The following is a 16,633-nucleotide window of genomic DNA, read 5'->3' on the forward strand; positions in this document are numbered from 1 at the left end:
TAAGTACGAAAGGTCAATCACAAAAATCTTTAGTCCAAACCAAAACAGGCATCTTAACCTTAGGAAGCCAGAGATTTGCTTACATAGCCAGGTCAAAGCATGAGGGAGTTGTCAGCCACATGAAGACATACCGCCTTGTGTGCCAACGCGTCTGCTGAGCAATGCAGCCAACAGAAGTCAAAGAGCAAGAGCCTTCTGCTTGTCTGCTTCCACCTAAGAGCTACAGCGTACATAAAAGCAAGAGACCACTTCACTTACTACAGTTCTGAAAGCAAAACGGAAGGATTCAGAGGGGACTGAAGATTGGAAAGGGCTTCTTTGTAGGTCCTTTGTTTTAAACAGGTGTGCATTGCATCTTTTCCTTTGGCTCTGCTTTGTTTCACAGCATTCAGTTTTATTATACTATTCAAAGTCTTCATCTTATTCAGTGCTTCAACCTGAAATAAATTTGCAAAATAGATTTTAATTTCTAAATCTCTGTGAGGTCAAAGACTAAGTCAATCAAAATGGAAGGGATCAATCTTGTAGAAAACACTGCATTATCCTCGATTCTGACTGGGCAGCAATGACATTGAAAGGACCCCCATTATCTGCACTGCCCATCTGGCGCAAAGTCAGCACCATGGGATAAAGCTGTGAAAAAAGCAGCTTCCACACAGGTGCTTTTTTTAATGTGAAAAGGATCCTTAAGTACCTAGATCAGGCATAGGCAAACTCCGGCCCTCAAGATGTTTTGAAACTACAATTCCCATCATCACTAGCTAACAAGACCAGTGGTCAGGGATGATGGGAATTGTAGTCTCAAAACATCTGGAGGGCCAGAGTTTGCCTATGCCTGACCTAGATCCAAAAAAAGCTTAATGTTTATGTCATCTCGTCTGTCAGGGTCACCAGGAAAATATTTTGCTCATTCCATTAATTCAGATGCATGCCTGATTGTTTCAATGTGATCACAAGACTCCCCATCCTTAGCTATTTCTCTCTGCCCTTGTGCCTTCGAAACCCAGATGAAAGCTTACACGCTAAATCCAAGCCAAAATAGAGGCTCTGTTTTTGGCAAACGTCAGTCACAAACACAAATCCCCCTGCAACTTCTGCTTTGCTGTTTCTCCCAGTTATCTCCAACTATTATCTACTTACTGTTGGGAGTTTCTAGGAGGAAGCAGCTGGGATGCCTTTAAAATAATTAAGTGTTAACACTGCAAAAGTGTTGTGCACCTCTCTGCAGCTCCAACATAGATAGATTCCCTTATTATTAAGCGAACTAAGTTTGGGATAGGAGGCTGCGTAGATTTCTCTCCACCAGTACTGATTCACTTTCAAATTTACAGTTTTTATTTTGCTGTAAAATTTACCTTAATGCATCAGGCACAGTTCAAGGGCTGAAACTTTCTTACAGATAAGCTGATTTATGCCTGGCAGGATGCTGTGGAAGCTGTATGGAGTTTGATTACAGAAGAGAGGCAGTGGAGACCTGTCAGGTCAGCCATCTGTCAAAACCCAAAGCTCCCTAATTTCCACAATTCCAGGAGCTGTGCAAACATCAGCAACAAGGGAACAAAATGCAACCTGTGCTATACAAACAGGAACTTTTTGAAGTATTTCTACTTTGTATTTCTTCCGTGTTTGCACAGTTGGGAATTTTTTGCGCCCCTTCTTTGATTGCACTGACATGCACTTCCTTCTCTAAAGTGCACAGAAATGTCACAGTCCCAAAGCCTATCATTGCTGAAATATGCTTAAGACTCCCCATTCCCTTTTAGGAGTTCATTCAAACGCATTTGTAAGAAAGAAAACATTTTCAATGCTCCAAAGCTAAATGGTTTTCTTTTGCAATGCAGATTCCATTAGAACTGCTGAATTCAGGTAATTATGGTTACACAGGAAAAAACCACACACATCTAAATTTTTGCCAACCTACAAATAAACTATAAATAGCACCATTTTCAAAATTATTTCATTAGAAAAGACCAGTGCTTTTTTTTAAATTGCATGCATGCAAAGATTGCCACTGCTATGCTAGGTGGTGTTTAAGCCTAACACAAAAGGGCAGAATCAGACTGACTGCTAAAATTCCAGATTATGTCCAGGACACCTGTTTATACATCATAGTACCCATCTATCCTCTCTTTGCTCATCTCATTCCTATTCACAGGCAGCATTTGCATGTCTCAGTAAACCATAGTTAATTTTACTATGAACGTGGAGATGGCTCCTCTCCTAGGATGAGAAGACACAACAAACCATAATCCCTGTCTTAGTGTTATGCCCTGAAACCACAATATTAAGCCATACTTTGTTTTTGATTTAGTATCATGGTTTGTCTGATAGGGGAACAGTGGAGTGGGAGCATTCTCCATGTACATAGTAAACTGTTTCTGCGATGTGCAATGTGCAACCTGGACCATCATCACATCTCCAGGAGTGACTTGAAGGTAAGGATTTAAAATAAGCAATACCTGTCTGGAAAGTACTTTCATGTGAGCAATGCTTCCACGGCAGTAAGCTTCAAGTATCACACCAAACTGCACTGAAATGGCAGGTATGTGCACTTCTGATCTACAAGAAAAGAGGAAAAAACCCTCCATGTACAAATACGTCTCTCGCAGTCATTCTACATAATTAGGGAGTTGTACGATGGATGTAACAATATCATGTCAGTGTCTTAAAAATAAAGAAATTCAAAGTCAAGTGGGCATGTATCCCTTTCACGATACAACTGTGACCTCAACTCCTTTGCAAAACAGCTGTCCATCCCATGCTCCAAGTGAAGCATTCTGAACTCTCAAATCATACCTTGCTAAAAGGAATAAAAATGAGTAGACATGAGTCTTTCATGAAGTCAGTCAAAAATACAGGAAACAGAGCGGGAGTCAAACGTTTTGGCAGGCACCTTCCTATGTGGGAGGGTTTTCTCCTGACTTCTCTTCTACATTGTTAGCTTATTTTGTAGTAGAAGGAATGCATGCTGGAGCCTTGCCAGAAAGATGGGTTTCTGATGGGTTACAGTGCCGCAGCAGCATCTACCATCTTTCTGAAGTCCTTCTTCACTGCTGTTCAACGTGGCAGTGAGACAACTGGGGAAGAGCATAGCTGGAAGGGAAATCTCAAGCACTCTCCCTCCCACATGGCAGACTGTATCCTTCTCCCTAATAGCATCTCTTATTTTACATAGACAGGCTAGGACCATTTCTTCTTTGAAGGCAGAGAACATGTCAAAAGGTGGCAAGAAGAAAGTTAATCTAAAGCCAGGAGTTAGGTGGAGTTTTAGATATTTTTGCTTTTACTTTGTAGAGTTTATAAGCTACTTAATTTTAAAAAAGCAAACAAACAGACAAAACAGCATGAAAACGGTTTACAAATTTTCCTACACCCTTGCTGGAAGATTCATCTAGATCCCTTTTGGTGACTGAGACATTAGCTCAGCCTTAAGAGTTTCTCATCACATCTATTAGGGCTAAGAAACTTGGTCTCAGAACAGGAGATTTTTCATTTTCCAGTTTTTCTGACAGAACATATAAATGAAGGGAGGATGAGACTAGTCTCAAGGACAAAAAAATCATGGTATCAGTAAATTGCTACAGGAGTTCTGGGGAAGAGAGATAATTTATATGTGTGCATGTCAATAGATGAGCAAGCCTTACCTCAAATGCCAAAACAGCACCTGTCCTATCCTCCTATTTGCCAGAGCTTTCTCTAGCAGGAACCTGGAGAGAGCACAGTCGAGAAAAGGTTCATATTTCAATACTTGCACAAGCTGCAGAAGATACTGAGAAAGTTCTTCATCACTGGAAGAATATAAAGAAAACCCAAGAAACTAGCTTAGTTGTGGGAAGATGCATTAAATGAATTCTCAACATGAAGTGCATCAGATTAGAAACATGTTCATGATATATGAAGCAAATGGATGATGTGCAATGAATAAAAGCAGAGGATAGGAACCAGAAGGATTTAAACAGCAGCAACATTTATTATCATTCATAGCACATATCTCTGATAGATGGACAAAGTATTCAATATCAGTCATATGAATTTGTCTTAAAGATCATCAGGCAAGTTCAGTGACTGCTTTCTGGCTTTCCTGTGCTTACAACATCTTTAAAAAAAAAGATAGTTTGCAGCTGTTTGGGTTTGAAATGAAATCTGAAGTAATGGGTTGTTTGTTTGTTTTTTTAACCTAAGGAGGAAACATTATTCAGCTATTCATTTATGAAAAAGAATAACTATTACAGGTGACAAAATAAAACACTGCTGAACTACCACATAGTTCACTGTAACTTAAGGGGTTCTTCTCATCTACTTACAGCCCAGCAAAAAAAAAAATAAGGGAAAAAATGTCCAAACAAATTAACATGTTGTACAGTGACTAAAACTGCTCTCCTGAAAAGTATGTCAAATGAAAAGTCACCCCCCCTAAAAAAAATTACATAGGCATTCAATTATTTGATCGCATCAAGGAGTTAATAATGAATATACCTAGAATGAATTCAAAGAAATCTAAGAACAACACTATCAGCAGTACTGGTTCATTACACAAGTCTAGACCAGCCTGACAGAGCAAATCACCTTGTTTACATTTTACTGAAGTCAAAATATGTTGTTAACAATTTAGCCTTGAAAATAATACAAAAATGTTGTACATCACATCCAGTACTCTTGAGAAGTCAAGGGAAATAGGAGCATAGCAGCATTGCAACTGATAATATCCCATTTTTTTCCTGGAGCAAAAATGGCATTAAGCCCATAAATATTTTAAGTAGATAATTAAAAAAAAAACCCAAAAAACCAGCTGAGAAGCTTCTTGAAAATACATAGTTTTTAACATCCACAAGCAAATTGGATGTACGCATGGCAAACTTAAGCATGCTTACTCAAAAGTACGTTTCGCGATTTTCAGTGAAGCCTATTCCCAGATGTTTGGATAGGACTGTAGACAGAGGACATCAGTGACATACATAGGTACGGAGGTGGGAAAATGGATTCAATTCACATTTAAAGATGAACCTACCAAATCCACACTTTCTGAAACAATGCACAAACTGAAGCTTTGCCCTCCTTCAAAATCTGCACTTCTCTGAGTTCTGAAAAGCAGTTCTCCAGTTAAGTAATGTGTGAAAGCATTATATTCTAGGCAAACCTTTAAAAAACCATCAGCTTTCCTTAAGGCTTTTGACCCAGATACCAAAGGAAGCCTTCTTCTGTCTCAACTGGACAGCACTTCCCAAAGGAGGACCACCCACTCCGGTTCCACTGATACGATCAGTAAACTGGGATCGCAGCCTAGCCCACAGCTGGACACTGAAGAGGCTGCCTGCTCCTTAATTTGCAAGATTTATTTCATGCAGGGTGAAAGTCACCGAGTCTTTTCATTGTGGCTGCATTTTAATTCTTTGAGTCAGCTGTTGAAATAAAAGTTGCCAGCAAACTCACCTCATCTGCCTTAAACAGCCCACGGCATATTCTCTTACATATTGATCTGGATAATTGAAATCCAATAACTCTAATGCTTCTCTGGGAGGCAGCTTGGACCATATCTGGAGAAGAGCCTGAAGCTGTTAAGGAAAATAAACACACACATAACTAAGCAAGACTAAATAGATACATGTTTAAGAATATACATGGGCAGATTTCCTGAGGAAGGAAGGTGAACTGTGTTCAACAACTATATAGCATAAATCACAGGTACCCTTCCCCACCCCTGACTTTAGAGAAAGCCGTAATTCAGGGGGTGCATTTCTATTTTCATCTAGGTGGTGGAAATGCAATTGGGAAAAAGAGGCTGGGAATAGCTGGCATTGCTTTTCTAGCAGCAGCAGCAGAACAACCGCCCACCAGAGGGCAGAACAGAACAAGCACAAAGATCTGAGTATGGCTAATGAAGCAGCAGAGGAAAAATGGGCAAAGGAGGTGTTTGTGGGGAGGGCAACAAATCGGATGTGGCATCAGATAAGACACTTAGGATTATCTGGAGCTCCTTCTATGATGTGTTGCCACTTGATAGAATCATTCATTTAGTATAGTTGTCTGATCTTGACTGTGACGGAGGCAGGCAATTTAGTTCAACCCTGAAGAATTAATTACAGATTCTAGAAAGCCTGGGGCTAGTTTTATACAGCAAACTCTCATATGCATCAACCTGCTGTCCACATGTGGAATGTGAGGGTCTGTCTTTTGCACTGATCCAGACTATCTGCTTAGGACTAATTAACTGTGGACATTAGGCCTGGCCCGGGTAATATCTGGTTTTCAACACTGTGTCAACAGCTAAATACTGTGATATGCTGGTATATCATGATGTCTGACTCTGGAATATATCTCAGTTGTTTCTTCCTCCCCAGTTTAGGGGAGTCAGAGGGGTGGGGGGCTTCCTCAAAGGCAGGCAGGCAGGCAGAGCCTGAGAAGCTTCTGTTTAGTGTCAGAAAGATGCTAAGTCTTCCTGGATTTCAGAAGCAGAGTCAGGAATAGTCACTGCTACTTGTGTGCAATGCTTGTGCATCTTCTATGAAGTGGCACAATTACTATATGTAGGAATACCAGACAGGTGATACTGACCCACAAAATACACGTTTGTTTGGAAATACGTATAAGGGGAATTAGTATGTGTGTAGTGTTTCCATAGGAGCTGGCAAGCCTAAACTGGCAAAATGCAAGCTTTAGCAGTTAAGAGCAGGGATGGAGAATTTGTAGCCCTCCAGAGTTGGTGGATTGCTACTTTAATCACCCCTGATGGTTGGGCCAAGCTGACTTGGGCTGGTGTGTGTTCAGCAATCAGGAAAACCACAGGCACCCACCCCTGAGTCAGTGCCTTGTTCACATTAGGTTGACCCTATCTATAACAGTAGGTAAAGCATCTCTTCTTTTTCAGATCAAGCACTGCTGACAAAGAGGGTGCAGAGCAGTAGCTATGCAAAGTCCACTAAAAACAAGGAAGAATGTTGTGGCACCTTAGAAGACCTAAGAAAAAGATGATCCATTTAATGGCAGTTGGTTTCACTGATGAGCAGTGAACGGCAATTAAAATAAAATCTCCCACATTGCTCCCACAATTGCTCACATTCTGCCCCTGGCATTACTATTATTGCTGTACAGGTATTTCTTTTTCCTCTTACCTGAGCAACATCTTCAAGTTTGTTCCATTTGACAGAGAGCAACAGCTTTGGTAGGGATTGTGGGAAGTTTTCACGACAGTCATACCGTAAAGTCCAAATGAGATCCATTTCATTTTCACACAGCTGAGACAAGGGGTCCCTTTCCATGATCTCCTTTAGCTCAATATAGAACTTTTTGCCACCACGGCCCTTTGGTTAAAGGTCGAGAACCACCGTTTACAAGTTATGCATATAACACTGAGACAAATGTGCCTGTTTCTATACTGCATGCCCAAATGGCATGAAGCTAGAACAGCATGAACTCTCCTTGCTAGCAACTAATGGCCATTATACAGGGTGAGCCTTTTAAAAGAGGCCCTGTGGAACACATGTACTCTGTATCCACGGGGCCTCTTTTAAAGGACTCACCCTGTATATATTTTAATACTCAACTTTAGCAAGTGTGCACTTCAACACTAGAGGGCACTACTGCTATTTCCCCGTTTAATCTGGGAAATATTTCTGCTGAGCCACGCTGGAGGCTTATATTTGCTGCACAGGCACTGTAGATGTCTCTAGACCCACACAACTGATGAAAATTGAGCAATTCTAGCAACTTAAATGCTGGTATGCAAATGATGAAAAAGAGCACATGAAGCCAAAGCCAAAACTGAGGAACAAGTCACTAATACTTTAAAACTAAAGCAGTTTTGCAGGTAATGCTAAAAACTGACTTTTGCATTTCCAACATCTGTTATTGAACTGTAACAACCACCACCACCACCAAAGACTTAACATTTTAAAATGACTATACATGCTATCTCTTCTGACTTTCTATTCCACATTAATTAAACATGTGTACAGAAGATGTTTCAGTGGGTTTCAAATGGAGCTTTATATATCATGAGTGGCAAAAATTGTTTATAAAGTCTCCACATTCAAGAGGCTATTAGCATGTGAATTTATTATCTACACTCAAGTTGCGTAAAATAGAACGGGGTATTCTTAGAAGATCAGTTATTCAGATGAAATATTTTGTTGATATAATTAATTTTTATTAGTAAGGAATTTGTGCGCTATGCTGAATGGCATATTATTTAAGCTATAATTTCACAACATTAAAATTATAGGCTATGACAACCAATCTGTTCAAATTTGTTTAGGACTCCAAATTTGCAATCATTTTAAAAATATGACCATAATGTGGGCTTGGCCTTCAGTGGGTTGTGGGGAAATGAACAGGTTTTGTGTGTTTACCCTGTCCTTTAAAAATATAATTTTGAAAGTGCAGAACAACTTCACTACACCTTGAAGAGATGCTTTCAGGACAAGCAGTGGGAGGGTAATAAAAATACATCTTGTTCTAAGTCTTAAATGGGGGAAGGATAATTGTTTCACCTTTGATACTTACTGCCATACCAGAGCTATCATTATTTCTTGCAATTTCAGCTGCCTTTTCAAGTATCTGCAACAACAAACACCAGACAGGAATTAAATGACAATGTTGGAGAACAGTGACATTAAAGATGATCAAACGGTATGATCTCTATACTTTGAAAAGTCATGTAAGTAAATAAAATATTTATGCTCTTCTTTCCCAAATCCTTTTGCTAAGTGCAGTATATAAATGCGTGTACATTATGCCACAATACTCCTACGTAAACAAAGTGCATAATTCAACAGGGACTGGATTAGTGCACTGCATCTTCTAATGCACAACAACAGAACTGAAAACAGCCTCATGTACGGAAAGAATTAGCCCAGGAGCACCTAGACTCTGAAACACTACGGTCCCCAAAAGGTCAGATTTATTTTGGCTAGAGTTGTGCACTCTGTGATCCCCCAAGTTTAAAACATTTCTCTTACACTTTTCCATTTGGCAGAACTGTAATCGAAAATCCTTGGGTTCAACAGCCTTGATACATTTGCAGTAGACGTAGGAAAATTGACATGGGTCATCAGCTTGGCTCAGATTATACTCTGGTCTCCAAGATGGGTACATTTGTTGACTGTTTCTTAAGATGGAGTTATATATCACCCTTGGTTAAAATTAGCACTAATAGGAGAAGGGCAGTTATGCCAAAACAGTGGAAAGCCCCAAAATGGGGTACTCTGAGGAGGGAGCTAAACCAGCCCAAGATCTGCTGGATCCTGAGATGCTCTTATAGCTGGTACTGGCTGGCAACAAGCTTGATCACTGCACCAGTCTGGAGCGGGTACAGGGATCAGGGTTGATCTGCCTGTCCGCCACCCTGCCACCATGAGTGGCCAGGATGTGGGCCTGCTGCTCTGCAGAGCTTTGGTGGCAGCAGAAGGGAACTGGGATTGTTCTGTTACTGAATTACACTTAGTCATAACCAAGGGAAATGTTAGTCATGACTAACTTCATTCCCACTGATTTTTTGTGACTAACTTGCAGGGTAATCACATACATTTCTACTCAGAAGCCCCAGTGTGTATAGAATTGAATCCTTTGTGAGCAGTGTGTTTATGTGTGCATGTGCATGTGTGTGCACATGTGCATCTGCGTACATGCAGTTAGCCAAAATGTTTTCCAAGTTTAGTCAACTTTTTGTAGACACATATTCATATACTTGAGTGTCGTTACAACAACAACTGAGGAGCAACTCTGTAAAGTTAGAGAGAATGCATTCAGGATCATGCATGGAAGAAAAGAAAATACAAGAACCCATAACAATCTTACCTTATCAAAGGGAGGGTAATAAATAGGAAATTTGGAATATTCTTGAAATTTGATCTGCAAAGCTGTTGCATTTTCAGTGTATGGATTTGTCTGTACAGTTCCCATTGGATTCAACATTTCTTCAAGTTCATCTAGGCAACCAGAATACACATTTTGTGTTTATATTTAATAGCATTCAATCTGTAGCATAGCTAAACAAAATTCAAGTCTGTGTTAAATGTATACTAACAAGGCAGGCAGGCCACATTAGCAGAAAAGCTCCCAGAGCCACAGTAAAAGCCTCAAGTAAGCAGAGCCAACTTTTATTTCCTATATAATTTTAATTTTAGAGGTTGGGTTTTAAAAGTTACAAGGCAAGCAAGGCAAGCTGGGAGAGGTGGTCAACTTCCACTGATGACTTTCACAGAAATCCAACACACATTCTACTCATCCATGGCCCCCCACCCTGAAACGAAGTGCAATAATTTAATCACACTGTGATGCACAGAAGTGTTCTTCTACTCCTGGACCATTCCCATCTGGACGTAAGAGATACCTTCTAATTCAATGTAGAAACAAGTTTACAAATCCCAGAGGTTGGAAAAGTCTACAGTGGTCTATTTCTATTTTAAATCCATAATAAAAATGGAGCAGACTTGCTATAACAGAAGTGACGAGGACATGATTTAAGTTCCATTCAGGATTAACCCTACTGTGTTGGATTTCAAGTTCTGATATCCTGTTTCAGTGGTAGATGTTGGACATGCCATTAGCTTCATATTGAACATGGTGACTGGTTTACAGTCATACCTCATGTTACGTTTGCTTCAGGTTATGGTTTTTTGGGGGGGTTGCGGAACACAGGAAACCTGGAAGTACTGGAACAGGTCACTTCTGGGTTTTGCCGCTCGTGCAGAAGCAGCAAATTGTGCCGGCGCCTACACAGACATGGCACTTCAGCTTGTGAACGCTGCGGGATGCGGACATGCCTCCATCACGGATTACGTCCACAACTCGAGGTTCCACTGTAGTTATAAAGCTATTGCCAAATGTATGGTACAACAGGCCTTGCTCCCAGTTAAGTGTACGTGGCAAGTGTAGCCAATGGGACCCTCCAGATGTTGCTAGATGTGGTTAGGGATGCGGTCCAACAACATCTCAAGGGCACAGCGCTGGCTATCCTTTCTGTGCAGAAGACTGCAGCCTTCGTGGACTTGAGGACCAGTGAGGTTTGGAATAATGTACTGGCAGAACAAAGATAACTCTTTCCTTTAAACCAAGGAGCACACACAAGTCAATGAAGTGGTTTGGCACTATTTTACCAGAAATTTCTGCTAAAACTTTGATGTGAGGGTGGGGATTACTTTTGGGGCTGGATTTGTTTCTTTTTCTAAAGAGAGAAAAAGCTAGCAATTCCATTCCAGGGATACGATATCTGTTATAAAAATACCGACATTCGCTTTTTGCTATGTTCTGCATTTTAAAAGAACCTCAAATTGCAAAAAAGGCAAAATGTTTAGTCAGCAGGAACTGGTAAGGATCCATTGAATTAATAATGCCAATTCAGTCTGTAGTCATGCAGTGATTATCCTATAGAATGGCTACTATTCCAGACCAAGTTATTTCATGCATTCAGCCAAAGCTGCACCTTAGCTGAACAGTTGCTCCAAGCCCATGTCAGATGAGTTAAGTGAAAAACATTGGGAGTCAAAATTTGCCATAATAGTGCTTTTCCTGCACAAAGAAATTTCTATATTTTACCTCAAGGTAACATTTGCATTTTTTATATTAGGCATATTTTATTATCCATATTCTATTTGCGTTTTATAAGCTTAATCATTATCTTCATGTGCTCAGGAGACACTGAACTCTCTATTACAGGAAGTACTGAATGGACTGTGATCTGATGTTACGAAGTCTTCATTCAATTTCAGAGGGGCTTTTGTGGAAGCCTAAGCAAGGCAGCCCCTCTGAAATGGACAAAGGCTGTGCAGTAGCACTGCATAGCCAATGGCACAAGCAGCTTCTTATCACAAATTAAGCCTTACCAGGAAATGACGACCAGCTGTACAGTATGAGGTCTCCAGTTTTCAATTGTCCTTTAAAATCAAACACCATAGTATTGACCCATGCGACAGGGTAGTGCTGCAATGAAAAATCATACTGTTTGAAGATGAGACCATAGTGGATTCAAAACCTTAAGACAACAGAACAACACACACACACACACACATAACATACACAGAGAAAAAGAAGTTGTGATGTGGATTTGGAAAAATCCTAAATGCAATGAGCAAAGAGTTTTCTATAATAAGAAACTACTAGTCTGAACTATTCTTGAAACTGAATGTCCACAAGCGTAAATTTAATATATGCATTTCAAGCTAATTGCTGTTACATAGTATAACAGGCACATCCAACAGGTAAATCGTGATCTACCGGTAGATCACTGGACGTCTGTGGTAGATCAGTGGCTCCCCCAAAAGAAGCACAACAACCTTGGTCCCCTCCAAGAAATGGGCCTTGCTCATTCCTTAAAAAAAGCTCAACTGTGACCTGAACCCCCCAAAGCAGGCCTTCCTTCCCCAAAAAGGGGGTAGATCACTGCCAGTTTTTAAATCTGTGAGTAGATCGCAGTCTCTTGGGAGTTGGCCACCCCTGTAGTATAAGATGCTGGAACTACATGACGGATGAGGTGAATCATATTAGGTGAATTCTTTCCTCTGGAGCAGGGTTTCCCAAACAGGGAGGGGGGTCCCTCCAGCTGATTTTGGACTACAATTCCCACAATCCCTGACCACTGGTGCTGCTAAGGATGATGGGAGTTGTAGTCCAAAAAGAGCTGAGGACTCAAGTTTCGGAAACCCTGCTCTGGGTCATGAAAATAGTTTAGTGTGTACAACACACATACAACAATGTTGAGTGCAATTGTGTTTGTTATGAGAAACACCATGGAAAAGCAAGCAAAGCCTCAGCAAACCTGATTTCTATGCACAGTGTGGAAAAACTCTTGAGAACTAGGCTGAACACGATGCTCGGTGCAATCTAGAATGGCAGCAGAACTACAGCAAATTGAATGTATGCTTTTTAATGTTTTTCCAACGTGGCATTTATTATCCTCTGGCAGAAAGCAATATGTGAATATATATATATATATATATATATATATATATATATATATATCTGAAGCATTCACCTTTATTCCTTTTATTATATTCAAATGTAGAACAGCATGTGAAATTCACAAATGGTAGAAATGAGAATGAAGTAGAAAAAACAGTGAGGCAAGATTATTATTGTTTGGTCCTATCCCCCTGTTTAAAAATGAATAGTACATACTCAAGTGTGTGTGTGTGTGTGTGTGTGTGTATCAGTATATATCCCGACTTTCACTCTGAAGTTTAGAATTTTAAAAAGCTATGGAAATGAAAAGTATGCAAAACACATGCAGAGACTTCCCAGTACAACGAACAGGAATGTAAAGAAACGAATCCATTACCACTTTGCCAGCTTTCCTAATGGTCTGGTATTTGGACGGATTAAGTGTCTTGCTTGGATTATTTTTTTTCTTTTTATCCATCACAGCATAGACCACAAAGCACAGCCTAGCCATTCTTGGCAAATCACAGACGTTGATATCAAATTCCAAGGGTTCGTTCCAAACATGGTCATTTCTCCCAGATATTTCTGAGCTTACGATAGGTTTACAAAGGAGCTCAGTTCCATGGAAGAGACCAGCCCTGACATGAACCTGCAAGAGAGACATGACAGGGAAGTATCCAAACACATTCCAGAGAGTAAGGATTATTTACCTAGAAGTATTTCCTGCTTAGAAAGAAGGCAAGGCAGCTTTGGAATATTTGCCCTAATTAGTGTTCTTATGCTATGTGCTAGAGTATTAGCTACACTGAAGATCTAAGCAGTGTGTGGGTATTGCCAAGGTAAACTGATGGTAAATATTTTGCTTCTCATGACTGGGCACAAAGTTTACCAATTAGGAGAGTGGATGGTGACAAGAAGCATAACTAACCACACACACAAATTTTTGCTTATATTTCTAGAACAGGAATGATAATGGCAATTCAGGATGCCTTTGAATCTTTGGAGGCAATTATTACAACTGGGAAATGGTTCAATTTGTTTTTGAATTGCAAATTAGTATGCATTCACGGTATGTGATTATTTTCAAGTGCATATAATTGGCACATGCCTTAATATTCTATACTGTGTCCTAATGGAGTGATATTCCTATGTAAACATAACTTTTTATTAAAAAAAACCCCAACGTATTTCTAAAGCTGTAGTCCTTTCTCTTTAATATAATTACCGAACTTTTGGGGCTGTCTAAAATACCTTTGCTGAAAAGCACTTTTCAAAATAGCAATACAAGCAAAAAAGTTAGTCACTCACAATCAGATTTCCTTCATAGCTTATGGAATGGGTTTTAGCCAGAACTAATGCTAAATCTCCCTGATTTTAAATGTGGTTTATTTCTGACAAATCTTTGTGGCAAAATCTTAAATAGCAGCTTAAGTGAAGCACTGAGCACTTTTTTTTTGAAAATGTAGACAAAAACTTGCTGCACACATTATTGTCCCATTTTTTAAACATATCATTGCACAATCTCTTTTTTGTCTCTCTTCTGTTTTCAGGGGAAAAAAGATTGCTAGGATTTTAAATATGCATAATTTCTGCAATATTCCTCCAAAATAACAAACAGGGAAACAATATTATATATTAATTAATTAATTAACTTTGTATACCACTCTTCATCTGTAGATCTCAGGGCGGTTCACAACATAAAAATACAATATAAAAACACAGATTACATAAAACACAAAATGGTAAAACATGTTTCTTAAAAATATTATGATAGAATGCTTTGTGGCATTCTGCTTCTCCTTAGCAATTACTGCATTTGTCTCCCCTTTCAGTATATAAAAACTTGAACTGATTTTTGTTCAAAACAATTTGTCCTGAAAGGTCAGTGAATTGTTTTAAACATCATGCCAGTCATGCCACACTATGAGCCCATTCATATATTTTATTTTGTCTTCTCCAGCTGAAAATTCATTCATTCATTCACTTAACTGTATGCCAAACAAACAAGGGAAAATGCATGCCATTCTATTTCATAGGCAAAATGCATAGGAAGGGGTTTGTGCAGTAATCTCTTACATGTTACAACCTTGGTTTAAAATGCATTCTTTTTACAGGAAATACCATTTCATTTGCTTCTACATTCAGCATCTTCAGTGAACTAAATACAGAGCAAAATGCTTAGTGGAACCAGGTTATACTTGCAAATCTTTTAAAAGCTGGACATTCATCTGAACATTTACAAAAACATTTACATATTAATCCCATGAAATTAGGAATATCTTTCAGTTTCAGTAAAATTTGCAGATTAAGAGTTCACATATCACCTTACTTCATGATATTTCTGTCTACCTAAATATTTTTCAAGACATTTAGCGTCACTCTGTAGCTTTTGATTTACAGCTCAGCCAGAGATTCAAGCCAATTCCCAATTGTAATCATGTAGTCATTTAGACTACTGGTATTTAAATCAAGCCCTTGTTTATTAAATAATCAAATCAAATGCAGCCTTGACAAACAAAGGAAATTTGTTAAGATGACCAGCAGAAACATCACTTGTGTTGGGGAGGAATTTAGTTACCTTAGCTGTCTCTTCTGTGTTCAACTTGTTGCCATTCACTAGGACTACCTTGAAAGGATTGTTAATATCCCATACACTTTGAGTCAACTGTTGTAGAAAGGAAACAGCAATGAGAGATTTCCAGGCTTTTTGAGAAATGCATACATTTGAAGATCATGCTGCTTAAAAAACAGCCCTGCACTAAATCAATAACTAATGTCTTTCTTCTGCAAAGAATGTTTCTCTTTTGCCAAGAATGGCTTATGGAGGTAAAAATACAAACATTAACTAACAGTCAACTTTAAGCTGCATTTTTTAATGATTTGCTTGTACCTTCCAGACATGAATGCAACAATTCTTAAAATGAATCAGAAAACTCACACGTGTTTTTTTGGGTGGTAGAGGAACAGGAGGGTTGCCTGATTTTCGGTTTATGGCAGCTTCTATAGCCACCATTTCCTGATCACACATTTTTTTTATGGTGCTGCATTCAACAAGAGTAAGCTGAGGAAGGGCTCTGCTCATCACACAACGATGGATATACTGAGAAAGGAAGAGAGGCAATGAATCTGTTATTTGCATGCTGAAAATTAAACATGAAGTCCTTAAAGCATGTTTTATTTAGGTCCATATATATACTTCAAAAAGGAAGGGGGGGTCATTTGGGGTCATTTATGCTTTCAAAAAAGCAATTAACCAGTCAAGCACATTCACACTTAAAAGATTTGCAGCAACTCTTGATTCATTTTCAAAAACGTTTCTTATTTTTGTGTGCTTGGGCAACAAAGCACCTAGAATAGGTATTGTAGAGCAAAACACAGAGTTCACATCTGAATTGTCCAATTATATATTTCTTCATGTATGACATTACCAAAGAAGTAAAAAAATAGACATCTTGGGAGAAAACACCAACTTCCACCCACTCAATATCTGATTATTTTTTGAAGACACACCTCCTAAACAATCATATTGCTTTAAAAGAAAAGAAAAGAATACCTGGAATTGAATTAATGGATGGTCCCCAAAAACATATTCCAGTCTTCCACTAACTTGCAGAACATAGTCAGAAGGATCAACTTCTTCATCTTCTCTTCCATGGATAGTCAAACGTTTACGAATTGCTAGTTCATTCAGCTTGATAGGGTTTATATTAGGAGACACCTGAAAACTAAATACGTCCTATTAAAAAGAAGACGTAATAGC

General features: G+C 39.1%; 1 protein-coding gene across 7 annotated transcripts in view; it reads right to left on the reverse strand.

The window, feature by feature from the left end:
* PIK3CB (phosphatidylinositol-4,5-bisphosphate 3-kinase catalytic subunit beta) overlaps positions 1 to 16,633 on the reverse strand; it is a 99,896-nt gene that overhangs the window by 15,181 nt on the left and 68,082 nt on the right. For all 7 annotated transcript variants that reach the window (XM_083506355.1, XM_083506353.1, XM_083506354.1 and 4 more), the window contains 12 exons: positions 16,427 to 16,609; positions 15,812 to 15,973; positions 15,452 to 15,538; positions 13,271 to 13,522; positions 11,820 to 11,916; positions 9,793 to 9,923; positions 8,500 to 8,553; positions 7,110 to 7,298; positions 5,431 to 5,552; positions 3,645 to 3,788; positions 2,460 to 2,559; positions 259 to 437 (listed from right to left, as the gene is read on the reverse strand). In XM_083506355.1, the coding sequence (XP_083362481.1) occupies positions 259 to 437; positions 2,460 to 2,559; positions 3,645 to 3,788; positions 5,431 to 5,552; positions 7,110 to 7,298; positions 8,500 to 8,553; positions 9,793 to 9,923; positions 11,820 to 11,916; positions 13,271 to 13,522; positions 15,452 to 15,538; positions 15,812 to 15,973; positions 16,427 to 16,609 (1,700 nt within the window). The remainder of the gene's footprint in view (positions 1 to 258; positions 438 to 2,459; positions 2,560 to 3,644; positions 3,789 to 5,430; positions 5,553 to 7,109; positions 7,299 to 8,499; positions 8,554 to 9,792; positions 9,924 to 11,819; positions 11,917 to 13,270; positions 13,523 to 15,451; positions 15,539 to 15,811; positions 15,974 to 16,426; positions 16,610 to 16,633) is intronic.

This window comes from Podarcis liolepis, assembly GCF_965112155.1.
Source record: "Podarcis liolepis genome assembly, chromosome: 5".
Taxonomy (NCBI): domain Eukaryota; kingdom Metazoa; phylum Chordata; class Lepidosauria; order Squamata; family Lacertidae; genus Podarcis; species Podarcis liolepis.